Raw genomic sequence first — 17,630 nt, forward strand, 5'->3', positions numbered from 1 at the left:
TCAGATTAGAACAGTATGTCCTGTTAATGTTAAGGTCAAGGGAGTACAAGTAGCCCTTTACTGAGCAGTCTTTTTATTTAGTGCAACCATTTGAAACTAGGCAGAGTTTGGTCTGTGTGAGTAATTAAAAATTAAAACAGCAAGAATTAGCATCCAGAGCTCCTGAGAAATCAGACCTGCCAGAGGATGCCATTGCTGTTTAGTGCTAGAGTCACTCTTAGGAGCCCTGGTACCCTTTAGTCATCTCCAGTTCTGGCCCCAGACAGTCTCACACTTAGTCTCTGTTATTTCAGATCTCCTGATGTATCTGGCTGTGGTGAGATTTCTTTCCCTCCTCATTGATTGGCCAGCTTCCTCTCCTGACTTCCCTGTAAATTAAGCTAGCGTTAAGAGAGTGGATTTCCTATGTTTACCTCACAAAGACTGGAGCCTGTCAACCGTGTGAGATTTGCTCAGACATGCATTTGTTGTGTATTGATTAATTTCAGGGGCATGTACATGAAACTAGAAATGTGACAGAGCTTTTTATAAGCTATACGCTGGTCTCTGCGCATGTTAACACTCAAAAGTCTGACTTTACAATCTGATGAGTTTATAACTTTTAGTATTGAATAAAGTTCTTTGTGCAAACATTTGATCTTTTTTTCTCCAGTTCTCTCCCTTTCTCTTGTCTATGAATGCATTCAGGTTTTCTTAGTTTAGGTTCTGTGGTTATTGGCTGGCCCATAGTGCTTTTACACATGTGTGAGCCAAGACTTTAACTGCCAGCATGCTGTTTGGCTATGGAGGGCATCACAATTAAATATGATCTTGTCTTTACCCAACATTGCTAACTATACAAGTGTTATTAGATGCTGAACATGAGCTGGAAAATGTCTGATTCTCCACTCATTACAGCAGACACCCTGAGGTGAATTGTTTCTGTCCTGTATCTGAACAAATTCACCACAGACTGCAGTTTGAACCTGCGATTTTGTTTTTTTTTGGGGGGGTGGTTTGCGGAGGGTAACCCTAAGCTTGGCAATGACTTTAACAATTGCAATACCTGATTACTATAGAACTATAGAAATGTTAGTGCATAGAAAAAGACTACTTAGCCCATTGTGTCAGCACTGACTGAGGAAAAAAAGTAGGTAAAAACAATGACTGCAGATGCTGGAAACCAGATTCTGGATTAGTGGTGCTGGAAGAGCACAGCATTTCAGGCAGCATCCGAGGAGCAGTAAAATTGGAAAAGAGTAACCATCTATCCTAATTCCACCCTCTGGCATCCCCAATACATAGTTTGCCAGGCTCCAGCACATCAGGTGCAGATCTAGGCATGTTTGAATGATTGGAGGCTTGATTCCTCCATCACTAAACCAGCCAGTCAACTCGAGTCACCCATCACCATCTGGGTGAAAAAAACCTTTTCCTTGTTTTTCTACAAGTCATCTTATATCTGTGACTTCCACTAGGGGAAACTGGTCTTCCATATCCACCCTATCCAAGCCCCTCATTATTTTATGCACCTCAATTAAGTCACCACTCACCCTCCTCTGTTCTAAGGAAAAGAACCCAGCCTATTCAACCTTTCTTCATATCTACAAATTGTCAAGCCCTAGCAACAACTAAAGCAATTTTGTCCTTCCTACGGTGACCTGAACTGTCCACACAACTCCAGCTGTGGACTAACCAGAATTTTAAACAGTTCCACCATTTCATCCCTGCATTTGTATTCTATACCTCATACAGTAAAGGAAAGATTTAATGGAAAAGAATGCTTTCTTTACACCTTTACCTACCTGTTCTGCCACCTTCAAAGACTTGTGCAAAACACTCCAGAGTCTCTCACTTCCTCTGTCCCTCTCACTATCCCGTCATTCATTGTGCAATCCAGAGAAAATAGGTTGGTCAGTCAGGAGGCTGTTGGGACATAGGACATGGAGACTGCTGCGCTGTATTTTCCTCAATGAGACAAAAGGAGGGATTGAGTATGATGGAAGTGGATGTAAGAGCAGCTACTGTGATGTATGGTCTCCAGTTAATAGATTCCCTACAGTGTGGAAACAGGATCTTTGGTCCAACAAGCCTACACAAACCCTCTGAAGCGTATCCCACCCAAACCCATTCCCCGTTACTGTACATTTATCCCTGACTCAATACACCTAACCTACACCTCCCTGAACACTGTGGGGAATTTAGCATGGCCAGTTCACCTAATGTGCATCTTTGTGACTGTGGGAGGAAACCAGAGCACCTGGAGGAAACCCACGAAGCCATAGGGAGAATGTGCAAACTCCACACACACAGTTGCCCAAGGTTGGAATTGAACTAGTGTCCCTGGCGCTGTGAGACAGCAGTGCTAACCACCGAGCCACCGAGCTGCCCACATGGCATAATTAACGATTAGGAAGTACAAAGGACTGGACGGATGAGTAGTTAGGAATATGAGCCCTTGAGGGTTAGGGTGTAAGCCCTTGAGTGAACATTGATGCATAGAATACTCGGAGTTATTGTCCCTGAGCCTTGGTGAGATGCCCTTATCGTGGCAGAGTTAGACCGAATCCTGGTGTTTGATGGTGAGGTAGCAGAGAGAAGATAATGGCACTTACCTTTGTGGCATTTAGAAGACCAAATTAACTATGTAACTGAGATGTTGGCTGTATTTTTCAGGGAATTTGTAGTAAGTGGGACAGAAATGCTCACTATTTGTGAGATCTTCCAGCTTCCACTCCTTTGGCACCATATTTAAAGCCCAGCTGCGTACATTCAGATGTTGAAGCTAGGAATGACCCCTCACACTGCAGTGCTCAACACTAACAATTGAAAGGCTAGCTAGCTCCCTAGAACAGTGGGTTCTATAGATGTTGATGGACAGGGTTTTGTTTTGTTTTGATTTGATTTATTACTATCATATGTATTGAGATACAGTGAAAATAGTTGTCTTGTGTGCTTTACAGGCAGATCGTACTATACAAGTGCATCAGGGTAACAGAGATCAGTATACAGTGTTACAGCTGCTGAGAAGGTGCAGAGAGAGGTTAACATGAACGTTTAAGAGGTCCATCCGAAAGTCTGATAACATCAAGAAAAAAGCTGTTCTTGAATCTATTTATTTGTACGTGTTGTAAAACTTTTATATCTTCTGCCTGACAGAAGAGGATGGAAGAGAGTATAACTGGGGTGGGAGGAGTCTTCGATTATGTTGGCTGCTTAGAGAGTAGTCCTCTTTCTTGCTGACCAGATGTAGGCAGCCTGGACAGAAAATGCACGAGGGATCAGTGCTGTATCCTGCAGCAAAAGGGATGCCCAACAGTGCCACAAGAAGGTCAATGATCTTCTGACCTCTGTAAGGGCAAGTGCCATCACCTTTTCTCGGCCAACTTTCACCCAAGGGCCAGCACTCATTCTCACTTTGCTACTGTGCACACATTTCACTAAGGCTAATGGATAAAATCCTCTGTATTGCATACATCATGCCCACTCAAGTGTTCACACCCATTTCAATCTCCCAAACTACTCACCCTACCTGCCACTCTGTGCTTTCGAATCACTCAGCATTCAAGCATGACCACAGACAAACTCTTCCACCACTTGCATCATAGTCATCCTTTCTTTTATCTCACTGCAGGAAAAATTGCTGGACCTTCCTGGATTGATGTATCAACTGAGCCTGACTGACCAATCTGTAATTCCTAGTCTGGCTGCACTTGACATACAGGAATGATGGATGCCAATTCCTCAAATTATAATTGAATGAGCCCCTTGACTAACTATGGTGGTACCCTAACCCTTGGCACTTTTCAAGACTTAGGCCCATTCAAGAATTTATGTGATAATCAGCAAGCAATGGTCAGACTGGAATAGCCATTGTCCTGATGGATCGCTTCAGTGTGTTCTATTTCCGCATTAAGCTTGCATGGTGACCAAACCGCTTTGGCCCTATCTATGACGTTGCCAATATACCCAATCTAACAGCATGTGGAGTTGTAGGAGTCCCAATAGACCAGAGAAAGTAGACTTGCACTAGACAGTAGTAGAGAATTCTTTGGCAGTTTTCTCATAAAATGAGAAGAAATGGGAACAATTGAGACTTGGACAGCTCCATGTCAAATGTGAGTATGAGCCTGGGATGGAGCCCATTGAGTTGTATAAAGAAAGTTCTACAGTTTTTTTGTAATTCTAAATAATTTGCTTTGTCATCTTGTCACAGTTGGACCTCCAGCACTACTTCCCCTCTACTTCCAATGGTACATCTTTTACTTCGCTGTGCAACGAAAGCAGTGGGTGGTGAGTATCTACTAACAGCATCCTGGGACTTGTTCAATCCCAGCTTCAACTTACCCACTATTTAACTTGCAGTAGTGGAAATAGCTTCCCATTGACTAAATGCATTACTTAAAGTATACTGAACCATTTCAACTAAAGACTCCCAGGTTCTAACCGTTCTCCATGCTAATCTAATTTATTGTTAACCACTGACATCATTAAGCTGTGCCTGAGTAATTAGTGCACTCCTGGTGTATTTAGGATATTGGATATTACTGGCATAACTATTGTATTCCACAGTGGAAAATGGGTTGCCTTTTTAGTAAGCAATATAATTAAATCAATAGTAAGAAAGAAAGTAGGGTCAGATGGTGTAGAATCTGTGCGGGTAGAATTGAGGAACCACAAAAGCCAAAAAAAACTACAGTTGGAGTTATGTATAAGCCTCCAAACAGTAGTCAGGAGCTGGGGTGCAAGATACACTGGGAGGTAGAAAAGATGTGTGGGAAACGCAAAGTTACAGTGATCATGGGGGATTTAAGTAGGCAAATGGAAAATCAGGTTGGTAGTGGATTGCAAGAAAAGGTATTTGTGGAATGTCTACAAGTTGGCTTTTTGGAGCAGCTTGTGGTAGAGCCCATTAGCGAACATGCAATACTGGATTTAGTGTTGTGCAATGAGACAGACTTGATAAGGGAGCTTAAGGTGAATGAACCCTTAGGAGGCAATCATCAATAAAATGATTGAATTTATTCTACAATCTGAGAGGGAGAAGATAGAATTAGAGGTAATAGTATTACAGCTGAATAATTGCAACTACAGAGGTATGAGGGAGGAGCTGGTTAGAATTGACTGGGAGAGGAGTCTAGCAGGAAAAGCACAGGAACAGCAATGGCAGGAATTTCTGGGATTAATTCAGGAGACACAGCAGAGATTCATCCTGAGGAAAATGAAGCATGGTATAGGGAGTATGAGGCAACCATGGCTGACCAGGGAAGTCAGGAATAACGTAAAAGCAGAAGAGAAAGCATATAATGTGCAAAACGCAGTGGGTTACCAGAGGTTTGGGAAGCTTATAAGAGGAGGGAGAAGATTAAATATGAAGGTAAGCTAGCCAGTAATATAAAGGAAGACTGTAAGAGTTTCTTTAGATATATAAAGGGCAAAAGAGAGGCAAAAGTGGACATTGGGCCACTGGAAAATGACGCTGGAGAGAGAGTAGTGGGGAACAAAGAAAATGGCTGAGGAACTGAACAAGTTCTTCGCATCAGTCTTTACAGTGGAAGGCACAAGTAATATCTAAAAAATTCAAGAGAGGGGGGACAGAGCTGAGTATGGTGGCCATCACCAAGGAGAAGGTGCTAGAAAAACTGATTGGCCTGAAGGTGGATAAATCACCTGGACCAAATGCACTACATCCCAGAGTTCTTAGGGAGATAGCTGAAGAGATAGTGGAGGCATTAGTAATGATCTTTCAGCAATCACTAGAATCAAGGAGGGCCCCAGAGGATTGGAAATTGCTAATATGACATCTGTTAAAAAGGTAGTAAGGCAAAAGATGGAAAATTACAGACCAATTAACTTAACCTCAGTCGTGGGTAAAACCCTGGAATCCATTGTGAAGGATGAGATTTCTGAATACTTGGAAATGTATGATAAAATAGGGCAACATCAGCACAGTTTCATCAAGGGGAGGTCATGCCTGACAAATCTGCTAGAATTCTTTGAGGAAGGACCAGATGGGCCAATGAGCTAAGAAGTGGCAGATGGAGTTTAATTCAGATAAATGCGAGGTGCTACATTTTGGGAAAGCAAATCTTAGCAGGATTTATACACTTAATGGTAAGGTCCTTGGGAGTGTTGGTGAACAAAGAGACCTTGGAGGGCAGGTTCATAGCTCCTTGAAAGCGAAGTTGCAGGTTGGTAGGATAGTGAAGAAGGCGTTTGGTATGCTTTCCTTTATTTGTCAGAGTATTGAGGACAGGAGTTGGGAGGTCATGTTGTGGCTGTACAGAACATTGGTTAGGCCACTGTTGGAATATTGCGTGCAATTCTGGTCTCCTTCCTAACAGAAAGATGTTGTGAAACTTGAAAGGGTTCATAAAAGATTTACAAAGATGTTGCCAGGGTTGGAGGATTTGAGCTATAGGGAGAGGCTGAACAGGCTGAGGCTGTTTTCCCTGGATCGTCGGAGGCTGAGGGGTGACCTGATAGAGGTTTACAAAATTATGAAGGGCATGGATAGAATAAATAGAAAAAGTCTTTTCCCTGGGGTCGGGGAGTCCAGAACGAGAGGGCATAGGTTTAGGGTGAGAGGGGAAAGATATAAAAGAGACCTAAGGGGCAACTTTTTCATGCAGGGGGTGGTACATGTATGGAATGAGCTGCCAGAGGAAGTGGCGGATGCTGGTACAATTGCAACATTTAAGAGGTATTTGGATAGGTATATGAATAGGAAGGGTTTGGAAGAATATGGGCCGGGTGCTGGCAGGTGGGACTAGATAGGGTTGGGATATCAGGGTCTGTTTCCATGCTGTACATCTCTATGACTCTATGACTAAGTAATGAGCAGGTTAGACCAAGGAGAGCCATTGGATGTTATCTACCTTAACTTCAAGAAGCCCTTTGACAAGGTGCTGCAAAGGAGGCTACTGAGTTAGTTATGAGCCCATGGTGTCCTAGGCAAGGTGCTAGCATGGATAGAAGCCTGGCTGTCTGGCAGAAAGCAGAGGGTGGAGATAAACGGGTCCTTCTCAGGATGGCAGCTGGTGACAAGTGGTGTTCCGCAAGGCTCAGTGTTGGGACAACAACTTCTCACTTTATACATTAACGATCTAGATGAAGGAACTGAGAACATCTTGCCATAGTTTGCCGACAGTACAAAGATATGTAGAGGGACAGGTAGCATTGAGGAGGCAGGGAGACTGCAGATTGATTTGGACAGGTTAGGAGAGTGGGCAAAGAAGTGACAGATGGAGTACACTATGGGAAAGCATGAGGTCATGCACTTTGATAGGAAGACTAGTGATATGGACTATTTTCTAAACAGGGAGAAAATTCAGAAGTGCAAAGAGACTTGGGAGTTCTAGTTAAGGATTCTCTTAAGGTAAACGTGCAGTTGAGTCAGTAGTTAGGAAGACAAATGCAATGTTGGCATTTATTTTGAGAGGACATGAAATTAAAAGTAGGCATGTACTTCTGAGGCTTTATAAGGCTCTGGTCAGAACACATTTGGAAGTTTGGGTCCTGCATTTCAGGAAGGATGTACTGGCTGTGGAGCATGTTCAGAGGAGGTTCACAAGAACGGTCACAAGAATGAAAAGCTTAACATATGAGGAATGTTTGAGGGCTCTGGGTCTATACTAGATGAAGTTTAGAAGGATGAAGGAGTATCTAATTGAAATATACAGAATACTGAATGGCCCGGACAGAGTGGATGTTGGGAAGATGTTTCCATTGGTAGGAGAGATTAGGACCTGAGGGCACAAGTCTTCGAGGAAAAGGGAAGACCTTTCAAAATGGAGATAAGGAGAAACTTTTTCAGCCAGAGAGTGGTGCATCTATGGAATTCATTGCCACAGAAAGCTGTGGAGACCAGGTTATTGCGTATATTTAAGACTGAGATAGGATGTTGAGGATGAAGGGGATCAAGGGTTATGAGGAGATAGCAGGAGAATGAGGTTAAGAAACTTATCAGCCATGATTGAATGGCAGAGCGGACACGAAGGGCTGAATGGCCTAATTTCTGCTCCTATGTCTTATGGTCTTATGGTATAACTGCTCTATTCAGTAGTACCTCCAGCAATTATGACTGGATATTCAAGAATACTGTTCTATTCGTTAATGCCCAATGAGGTATAACTAATATACTCAGTAATGCATGAGAGGATAAGGGGGCTATATTGTTTGTTCAGGTGTATACCCAACTATTTTTGTTTTACTGTGTAGGCTATTAGCGTACAGGAATAGCTTTCCCAGAGAGTGGCTTTCAGAACACTTGGCTGAGAGTGTAAAATTCAGTGATGAGGTGGCTCCTTGAGGGCTACCACTCACTATTAAAGGCGAGGTAGTGGTAGAAAATGAATTAATTGATCGTAATGGGACGTGTAGAAAGTTCCACTTTGCTGGCCAGCAAAGAGATCTTGTTATAGGAAGTGCAGTAACGTTAATGGCCCTATTTAAAGAAGCAGGCAAATTTTCAATAAATGTAAGGTGACGCTTAAATGGCAGGAAGTCACCAAGTCAATGTAGTCTCTCAGGGTCTGGAAACAATGCTACAAAACTTTGCTTCTAACGCTTGTGTGGTGTGGGTGGCACGGTGGCACAGTGGTTAGCACTGCTGCCTCACAGCGCCTGAGACCCGGGTTCAATTCCCGCCTCAGGTGACTGACTGTGTGGAGTTTGCACATTCTCCCCGTGTCTGCGTGGGTTTCCTCCGGGTGCTCCGGTTTCCTCCCACAGTCCAAAGATGTGCAGGTCAGGTGAATTGGCCATGCTAAATTGCCTGTAGTGTTAGGTAAGGGGTAAATGTAGGGGTATGGGTGGGTTGCGCTTCGGCGGGTCGGTGTGGACTTGTTGGGCCAAAGGGCCTGTTTCCACACTGTAATGTAATGTAATCTAATCTAATCATAACATCATATTAAAGACAGATTTCCAAGGACTCCAGGTACATATGGAGGAGTCAATAAGCACCTCTGTAGATAGACCTCCTCAGTGTGTTGCACCTATATTGATTGTCCACCCAATCCCCATGAAGACATGGTCTTTACTTAAATCCATTTAGCCCTGTCAGACTTTCATGTGCATCTCTAAATCTACTCCCTTTTTTGATTTTCTTAAATGATAGCAACAATGAATGTTAAAGGTAAGTATGAACAAGGCAAAAATAGTAAGCTGTCCAGCAAAATTAACTAATGTGTGGAGCAAATGTAGTAAAATAGAATTATGAATGCAAAACAAGCATTTTATGCGAATGAGAAGTCTGATTTCGTTTTAAGAAGACAGTGTGATTGGACCAGACTAGGCCAGCATATGCCATCCTATGAGGGTATAGTGGGCAACTTGGCAGAAGCCAATTCCAAAGTCACAAGATGTGGTGTGATTTACTGGATATTCACCCATTCTTGAAACTTTGCCTCATTGTGGCAGTTGGGATTGCATGTCATCAATGAGCAATGAGCCCAAACTAAGAGGGTTTAAAAAAATTAACTTGGTCAGCAGTAATGAGGAGAAGAGGCAATTTCTGCTGAGAGACTTTTAAGATTCTCTCTGTGTCATACACTGTCACAAGTGATCACCCATGCCTGCAGTATCCATAGTGTCTCTACCAACTGTTCGATGTAAATAGTAAAACAAAGGATGAGACAATACAGCCATTTGTATCTATGCTGGCACTTTGAAAAACCTTCCCAATTAGTTCCATTGACAACTCTCTCTTCTCACAAGTGTGAATCTAATTTCCTATTAAAACTAAACATTGAAACTACTTCCACCACCCTTTCAGATGGTGCATGGTAGATCATACATGACTCACAATTAACAGTCCATCATCTTCTAACTGGTGCATTCTCCACAGCAACACCTTATCTAATCAGAGTTCACTTGCCAATCAAACAGCATGTTATTTCCTTACAGTATAAAGATGTTGTTCCCCTTTACATTGGGATTTCTAATGCTGATAAGCACAAGATGAGAAAAAATGTGTTTTTTTTTCATCAATCTAATAAAACGTTTCCTCCTGACCCTCTAGTTCTTTTGCCAATTAACTTTAATCTGTGTCCCATGGTTACCTTGACGTCACCCTGTAGGAAAATGTTTCTTCTCATTATTCTAATAAATCTTTAGGATTTTGGAACGTGTATTAAATCTTAACTTTCTCTTCTCCGAGGAGAACAACTTAGCTTCTTTACCTCGCCATGTAACTGAAGTCGCTCATTCCAAATGCTATTCTCATAAACTTCTTTGTACCCACTCCCCAAGACCATGTCACATTACTCCCCAAGACCATGTAGTAATGTGACTATATTTGGTGAACTGCCACTGTTACCTAAATAACTAAATAACTATCAGCCTATCCTTTGTTGAAGAACACTCAGAGGGTCTCTACTAACTCCTGTTGGTCCCACAGTACCTCCACTAACAAACTCTTGTCCCATCTCCAATCAGTGCAAAACATTCTAATTCCATTTAGACAACCCTATCACCCCCAAATTAAACTCCTCTAATTTGTACCTGAATGAGCAGCACAAATCCTGAAAAGGAACTGAAGTTGGCTGTTTTGCATCTGAAGACTGTACCACTTTTCAATGAGACTGTGGTTGATTGGCAACTGAATGCCATCTATCTGCCTTTTCTTTAAATCACTTAATACCTTTGGGTAAGAACATCAATCAATCTTAGTTTTAAAATTAACAATTAATCTAATATCAACTGCAGAAGAGAGTTCTACTCTTTGCTTGTCCATTTTGTGTAGAACTGTTTCCTGATTTCATTCCTGAAAAGTCTTGCACAAATTTTCAGCAAAGTCTTCTGGTCATAGACTCCTCAGCCAGCAGAAACAGTTTCTCTCTATCTGTAACCCAGACTATGTTGAAAATGTTGATCAAATGAACCCTTATCTGGCTAAATTACAGACAATTTGGATTGTATAGTATCTGCCTGTATTTCAACACATCGATTTAGGTTCTATTTTGGCAAAGCTATTCCCTTCAAGACAGATATGACAGCCACAAAGCCAACGCAAACTCCAGTAAACTACACAAAGACCCAGTGCATTAAACTACATAAAGACATAGTACAACTTCAAAAACAACTGCTGTACTATTAATATAGCGCCTTTCAGCATTTGAAAATATCCCAAGAAGCTTTATTACATAAAATAAAATGCTGAATCACATACTGAGACAGGAAGTCAGACAAAGCTTCATTGAGGAGGTATGTTTTAAGGAGCAAAAACAGAAATTGCTGGAAAAGCTCGGCAGGTCTGGCAGCATCTGTGGAGAGAAATCAGAGTTAACGTTTCAGGTCAAGTGGCCCTTCCTCAAGAGGGAGGAGTCAGTCGACCCAAAACATTAACTCTGATTTCTCTCCACAGATGCTGCCAGACCTGCTGAGCTTTTCCAGCAATTCATGTTTTTGTTTCTGGTTTACAGCATCCACAGTTCTTTTGGTTTTTATTTAGGTTTTAAGGAGTAATCTTTATGGGGGAAAGTGAGGTGAAGATATGGAGAGGCTTTTAGAGAGTGAATTCCAGAGCATTGGGCAGACCACCAACAGCACAGCAGTTAAAATTGAGCTACATGTGAGAGCAGAAGGACAGTATCATAGTTATCTTGATGGGTTGCAGGGATGGGAAAATTATGGAGATAGCGACAGTTGAAAACATAATTAACACTGAGGCATTGCTGAATGACTAGCTAACTCAGGTCAGCTTGCGCAGAGTCAGGAGCCATTGAATAGGGTTTGGTTTGAGCTAAGATTCTAGATTAGAGTGGTGCTGGAAAAGCACAGCAGTTCAGGCAGCATCCGAGGAGCAGGAAAATCGACTCCACAGGCAGCAGATTATTAGCTGAGCTGCAGGTTACGGGGAGTAGACTGTAGGAGACTGGCTGGGAGTGCATGAGGCTAGTCACCTTTAGAGATACTAACGATGTAGCTGTTGGTTTCAGCAGCACAGAAGCTGACACAGGAGTCAGACACTTTTACAGAGGTGGAAATAGACGGCTGTAGTAATGAGGCAGGCATGTAGATGGAAGCTCATCTTGGGGTCAAATACAACAACAAGTTTGCAAACAGCTTGGTTTAGCATCAGACTGTTGTCACAGAGAGCAATGGAAATGGTGGTTAGAGAAGGGAGTTAGAGTTGGCGAACAAAGTCGATGGTCTCAGTCTTCCCAATATTTAATGGAAGGAAATATCAGCTTGTTCAGCAATGAAAACTGAATGGAGGGGGAGGGATTTAAATCTGAGATATAAAGGTAGGAATTACATTGACAAAGGACAACATGATCACTGACTTAAACTTACAGTTAGATTCTGCAGAGACTGTACACAAACTTAGACAAGCCCACACACAGACTAACAGAAACCCACACAGCCCCTACACACTCCTGATACAAACCTCAACTTAAATCCACACAGCCTCGGAGACGGACCCAGCACAACCTCCAATCTCGGTCCAGCAGAGGGAATTGCTCGAAGATGCTAGTTTTCCCACTGGTCTCAGGTTTGCTCCACTAACAACCCCATCTCTGTTGCTCCAAATCTCTGCTTCATCTGACTCACCCACTTTATGATGGACAGCTGAATGTTTCGATAAATGCATTACTTGATTTGATTGACAGCAGTCAGATGGTGTAACAAGCCAATGATTGGAGGAGACTGGATAAGGAATTGTTGCATTCCTAGGAATTTGGGACACCCACACTTTATTTGAGTCATTTTATCCTGTAGGGACAGAATGTACTACATAGAATTAATTCTGTTTAGGAATACATTAAACATTAAAATGAATGTTACCATAGGAGAAGTTTTTATTTTAAGTGCCAAATGGTCAGATGTTGGAAGAGTTGAACCTTTTTGTTACTAACTCAGAAGAATTCTCCATTATGGGTGACATAACCCTCAGTTGTGAGTTTGTTCCAGGATTCAGACCTGGTGTTAGAATTAATTATAGGGGCTGCATTGTTGTTGGGATTTGATTAGTATGAAATGTGCATGACTGCAAATTGCTTAGTGCCAGCCTGGAAAAATCCCCAAAATACTCAGCACATCTGGCACACTCCCAATGCCAACTCTCCCACATTCCCAGCGCCAACTCTCCCACACCCCCAACACCAACTCTCACACACTCCCAGCGCCAACTCTCCCACACCTCCAGCACCAACTCTCACACACTCCCAGAGCCAGTTCTCAGACACATCCCAGCACAAACTCTTACACACATCCCAGCGCTAACTCACACATCTCCCGCACCAACTCACACACATCGTTCCAGTGTTAACTCTCACATACACTCACAGCACCAACTGTCACACATATTCCAGCACCAACTCACACACATTCCCAGCGCCAGTTCTCAGACATCCCAGCACCAACTCTTGCACACATCACAGTGCTAACACACACACCTACTGCACCAAATCTCTCTCACTCTCAGCGCCAACTGTCACTCATATCCCAGCACCAGCTCTGACATAGATTCTAGTGCCAGCTCTCGGACACATCCCACGCTAATTCACACACACATCCCAATGCAACCTCGTGCACACATCCCAACACAAATCCACACACATAGATTCCAACAGAAACCTGCAATGCTTCAAACAGACTTCCAATACAAATCTCAGCACAAATTCTCACACAAATTCACAGACAGACCTAAATAACTCAGCAAACTCCCTGATTAGTCTCCATTCAAACAGTGCTGAGTGCATCATTGTTCATTTGATGCAGACAAAGCATATCATGGGCTGCAGGGCCAGCTCCTCATGAGTTCTGCTCGAACACAATGGGAACCCTTCCCCCACTCCATAACTGGTGTAGTGAACAGCCCTGTTGCTCCTGAAAGAGTTCTACATTGGAAAATGATTAATCAGAAGCTATCCATCTTAACTACCACTGCTGTTGAGATTCTGTAATATATAAACATTAATACATTATAAGAAGAATCCATCATTGTAATATTGTACCTGTTTCGTTCTTGTGGGATTCTTTTAATTCAAATTATTCCCATTACCAGCAACAAGTCGGTAACCAGTGGCCATTCTACCTCATACTGGTGTTATACAGATCAAAGTGTTCTCATCTGATTGAATCTGTAACTGCATTGCTGAATATTTTCACAATTTGTTTTCTAGCCTGCAATTTCCATGCGATTCATTTGTGGAAGAAGTTGACTGTTGATGTTCAGTAGGAGCTGGCTGGAACCCATGTAGTGCTTTTGCTCCTGGGTACAGGGTGGGTTAGCACAGGATTAACTATGATTTTATTCGCACTCCTCATCCCAATTTTTCAAAAGCCTGCTCACATCCTCTGTCTCAGCTCATAACTGGAGCGCAGTCAGTGGGGTGCAGTGATAGAAGGACCTGAACCCTGAGACCAACAATCACTGTCAGGGGAGAAGTCACAAAACTGGAAAGAAAAAGAATATGTCAACTAATAAAATTTTTTTTTTGCCCTTTATAGGACTTGGCCTGGATGGTGTCTTTCTACATTCGTATCAGCTTGACTTACATCCCACTGCTTGGCATTCAAGGTTTTCTGTTAATGTTCTTTCTAGTGAGGTGGGGTTCCCATGTCGAAATACTACCTATATTATGTGTTTGTCTGTTGAACAATTGCAGTAATTGGTACTGTGTGTCTGAACTGCATTAACCATCCATTAACAAATGCCTAGCATATTTGGAGCTGCCGGGAACTGGTTGTGGTTTGTGGTCTTTTTGCTCCCTGTTTGATTTAATCGATTTGAATAGGTTTAGGTAGTGTTGACCCCTTGTTTATCTTGATTGTTTATTTTATTTCTCCTCTTCTCTGATTTTTTTCTCTGTCAATCTTTTATTTTCTCAATCATTACCTTTTCTTTTGCTTTTGCTGTTTTCACTGCCTGTCTGTTGGTTCCTCATTCACTGACACTAATTATTTCTGTCTGGCTGCTCATTTGCCACTCCCTCTAGCTCCCGACATTAACAGTCTCTAATAAATGAAAATTTATTCTTGCCCTCAGTCAGACTATTTATATATTTATCCTGATCACTACAGTTGACGTAATGTTTTAACAGCTGCTGTATCCACCACTGAGAATCCAGTCTTCTTGCTAAATGCTGTTGGGTTGCAGTAGCCTTTATTCGACACTTCTTCTACTTGCTGAAGCTGTGGCATTGATTTGTACATTTGTTTATTTGTTAGATGCACAGGACATTTATTTATTTCTCACTGCCTGTTTTTCTGCTCTTTCTCATTCCTTCTCCTCTTTGTAATGAGAAGCTGCACCGTCAACTAAACTCAGTCATGAGCTAGATGTTAAGGGGCATCTTAAAGGAGATGTAGAACAGCAAAAAGGTTTAGGGAGGGAGTTCCAGAGCTTAGTGCCTTGGATGCTAAATGTAAAGCATCAATAGAGGAAAATTGCAATCGTGGATGGCCAAGAGGCAAGAGTCAGAGGAGTCCAGAGATCTTGGAGGGTTGTAGGTCTGGATGAGGCTACAGATATAGGGAGTGGCAAAATCTTGGAAGGATTTGAGAGCAAAGATGAGAATTTTCCAATTGACGTGCTTCTGAATCAGAGCCAGCACAGGTGATGGCTGAATTGGATTTGATGTGATTTAGGACATGGGCAGTAGACTTACTATTAGCTTAATCCCTGGAGTATACAAGGAGACACTTGAAAAGTCTAGAGGGAACAAAAGTATAAATAAGGCTTCAGTGAATGAGCTGATGGAGGGGTTGAATTGGGCAATGCTACAAAGGTGAAAATGAGTTTACAGTGATGATCTAGACATATGGTCCTTCTTAAATACAGTTGCACAAGAATTCACACAAACCTCTTGCAAAATCAACTTCAATGGAGCGGATAAGGTGCCTTGACAGCTTCACAGCTAGAACCTGTTTTGTCAACTCTGAATTGAGCAACATGCCACAAAGGAGGACAAAGAAAATACTTAAAGACTATATTGGGGAAAAACGCATTAGTATTTGTCCAAAACAGTGACAGTCACTTTGCATCAGTCATTGAGTCTCATCACCTTAATAATGAGGCAAAGTGATGGTATACAATTGAGAGAGAAACTTGGAAGCAGTGGTGTTCCCATGCTGCCCTTGCCCTTCCAGGCAATGGGGGTTGCAGGTTTAGGATGTTAATTATATAACAATTGCATTCAACTAATTTCAGTTGCTTACATTAACTGCTAATGGCTTTGTGGTGCAGTGGTAGTGTTGTTTCCTTAGCTTTGGGCTAGAAGGTTCAAATTTCATCTGCCTGGGAGATGTGTCATGAGATGTAAATACAGATTGATTAAAAATGTGTAGAAAGGAGGGTGGGGAAGCACTGCACTCAGCTGGTTGTGGTTATGATTGACAGTTGACATCTTAGCTCAAATACCAAGTAACAACAGTGGGAATAATCCAAGGAAACCATTTTTTCAATGACAAGTGATTTTACTGTTTTAAATACTTTACCCCTTTAAGAATGTTGAGCCAGTCAGTCAGCAGTTACATGTGCTTGAACAAACAGGCTATCAGCAGAATTTGTGATAGGAACAGCAAGGCAGGAACAGCAGTTCAGGCTAAAACCTTTACGTCAGACCTGGCAGGAGAAGCAGTGACAGCGAGTAAGAGCTCAACAGTTAGCCACACTTGGCCGATACAGAGTCCTTAGAGAAGAAGGGTCTGCTGGTCAGCCTGGATTCGAGGTTCAGCTGGACAGTGATTGTTTTGGAGCTGAATCAGTAAAGTTAAGAATCCCTGTCAGCTCAGGAGGAGATATTTAAATTGACAATAAAGAGCTAGGTCGGGAAAGACAGAAGTCAAGGAAACAAAGACTTGTTATTCACAATGAGTATCACTGCTACAGTGAGCACACAACATAAGGCACGGCTACAGTATTGAAGTCAAGGACCTAGAATTGAATTTATACTGAGGTTGCAACATAAGGAATGTCACAGAGCAATTTAATGTGACAAAAATGCAATTTAAAAGATAAAGAATACCGAATCTAACAGGAGATGAACAAAATATACTCATCATCACTAATCAAACTTCAGATGACAGAAACCAGCAAAGTTTGATGCAGATGAGGGGAAACAAAACAAAGGCAGCATAGCTCACTTGAACTCATTGATGAATCTTCCACTGAAGTTATTTAAACAGCAAAACAGTACAATGGACACAAGTTCAAGAGCAACATTTCAGTCTTTCATAGATGAAGTGTCAGTCCCAGTGACAGATGATGATAAGCAAGCAGCAATCCTCCATTAACTGCTCAAGGTTAGGAAAATGTCTGGGAAGACATCTACAGTGGATGAATGAAGATGCCCAACCTCCTCAGCAAATTGAAGTAAAGCTTAACACAGATGTGTCTGCAGATTGACAATGGAGATGAACTTTCAGAAAATGAAGATGAGCTGCATAAAACTCCATGGACGTCAGTCCAACATCCACAGATTCAGGACATAGTTAAGAAGAAATTACCCAGCTCAGAAATCCAGGATACCTGGAAAAAAATAAATTATTTGTCTCCATAGAGCAGCCTTCTTCATAATAGACATTTGTGAGAATGAAATTCCTCCAGATGATACTATGGGGCAAATATCTGAGTTGGCAGGGTCAAGTTCCTCTGCAAATAAATTCAGGAGACTAGCTTCCTCCAGATAGAGAAATGGGCC

At 42.1% G+C, this 17,630-nt stretch overlaps 1 protein-coding gene across 4 annotated transcripts in view; it reads left to right on the forward strand.

Moving 5' to 3' along the window:
- LOC122557874 (acyl-CoA (8-3)-desaturase-like) overlaps positions 1-17,630 on the forward strand; it is a 47,349-nt gene that overhangs the window by 16,248 nt on the left and 13,471 nt on the right. For all 4 annotated transcript variants that reach the window (XM_043706025.2, XM_043706023.2, XM_043706024.2 and 1 more), the window contains exons 7-8: positions 4,196-4,272; positions 14,437-14,534. In XM_043706025.2, the coding sequence (XP_043561960.1) occupies positions 4,196-4,272; positions 14,437-14,534 (175 nt within the window). The remainder of the gene's footprint in view (positions 1-4,195; positions 4,273-14,436; positions 14,535-17,630) is intronic.

The sequence above is a fragment of the Chiloscyllium plagiosum genome, unplaced genomic scaffold, assembly GCF_037043375.1.
Source record: "Chiloscyllium plagiosum isolate Xiang-an unplaced genomic scaffold, Cpla_swu_hap1 HiC_scaffold_18, whole genome shotgun sequence".
In the NCBI taxonomy this organism is placed as follows: Eukaryota; Metazoa; Chordata; class Chondrichthyes; order Orectolobiformes; family Hemiscylliidae; genus Chiloscyllium; species Chiloscyllium plagiosum.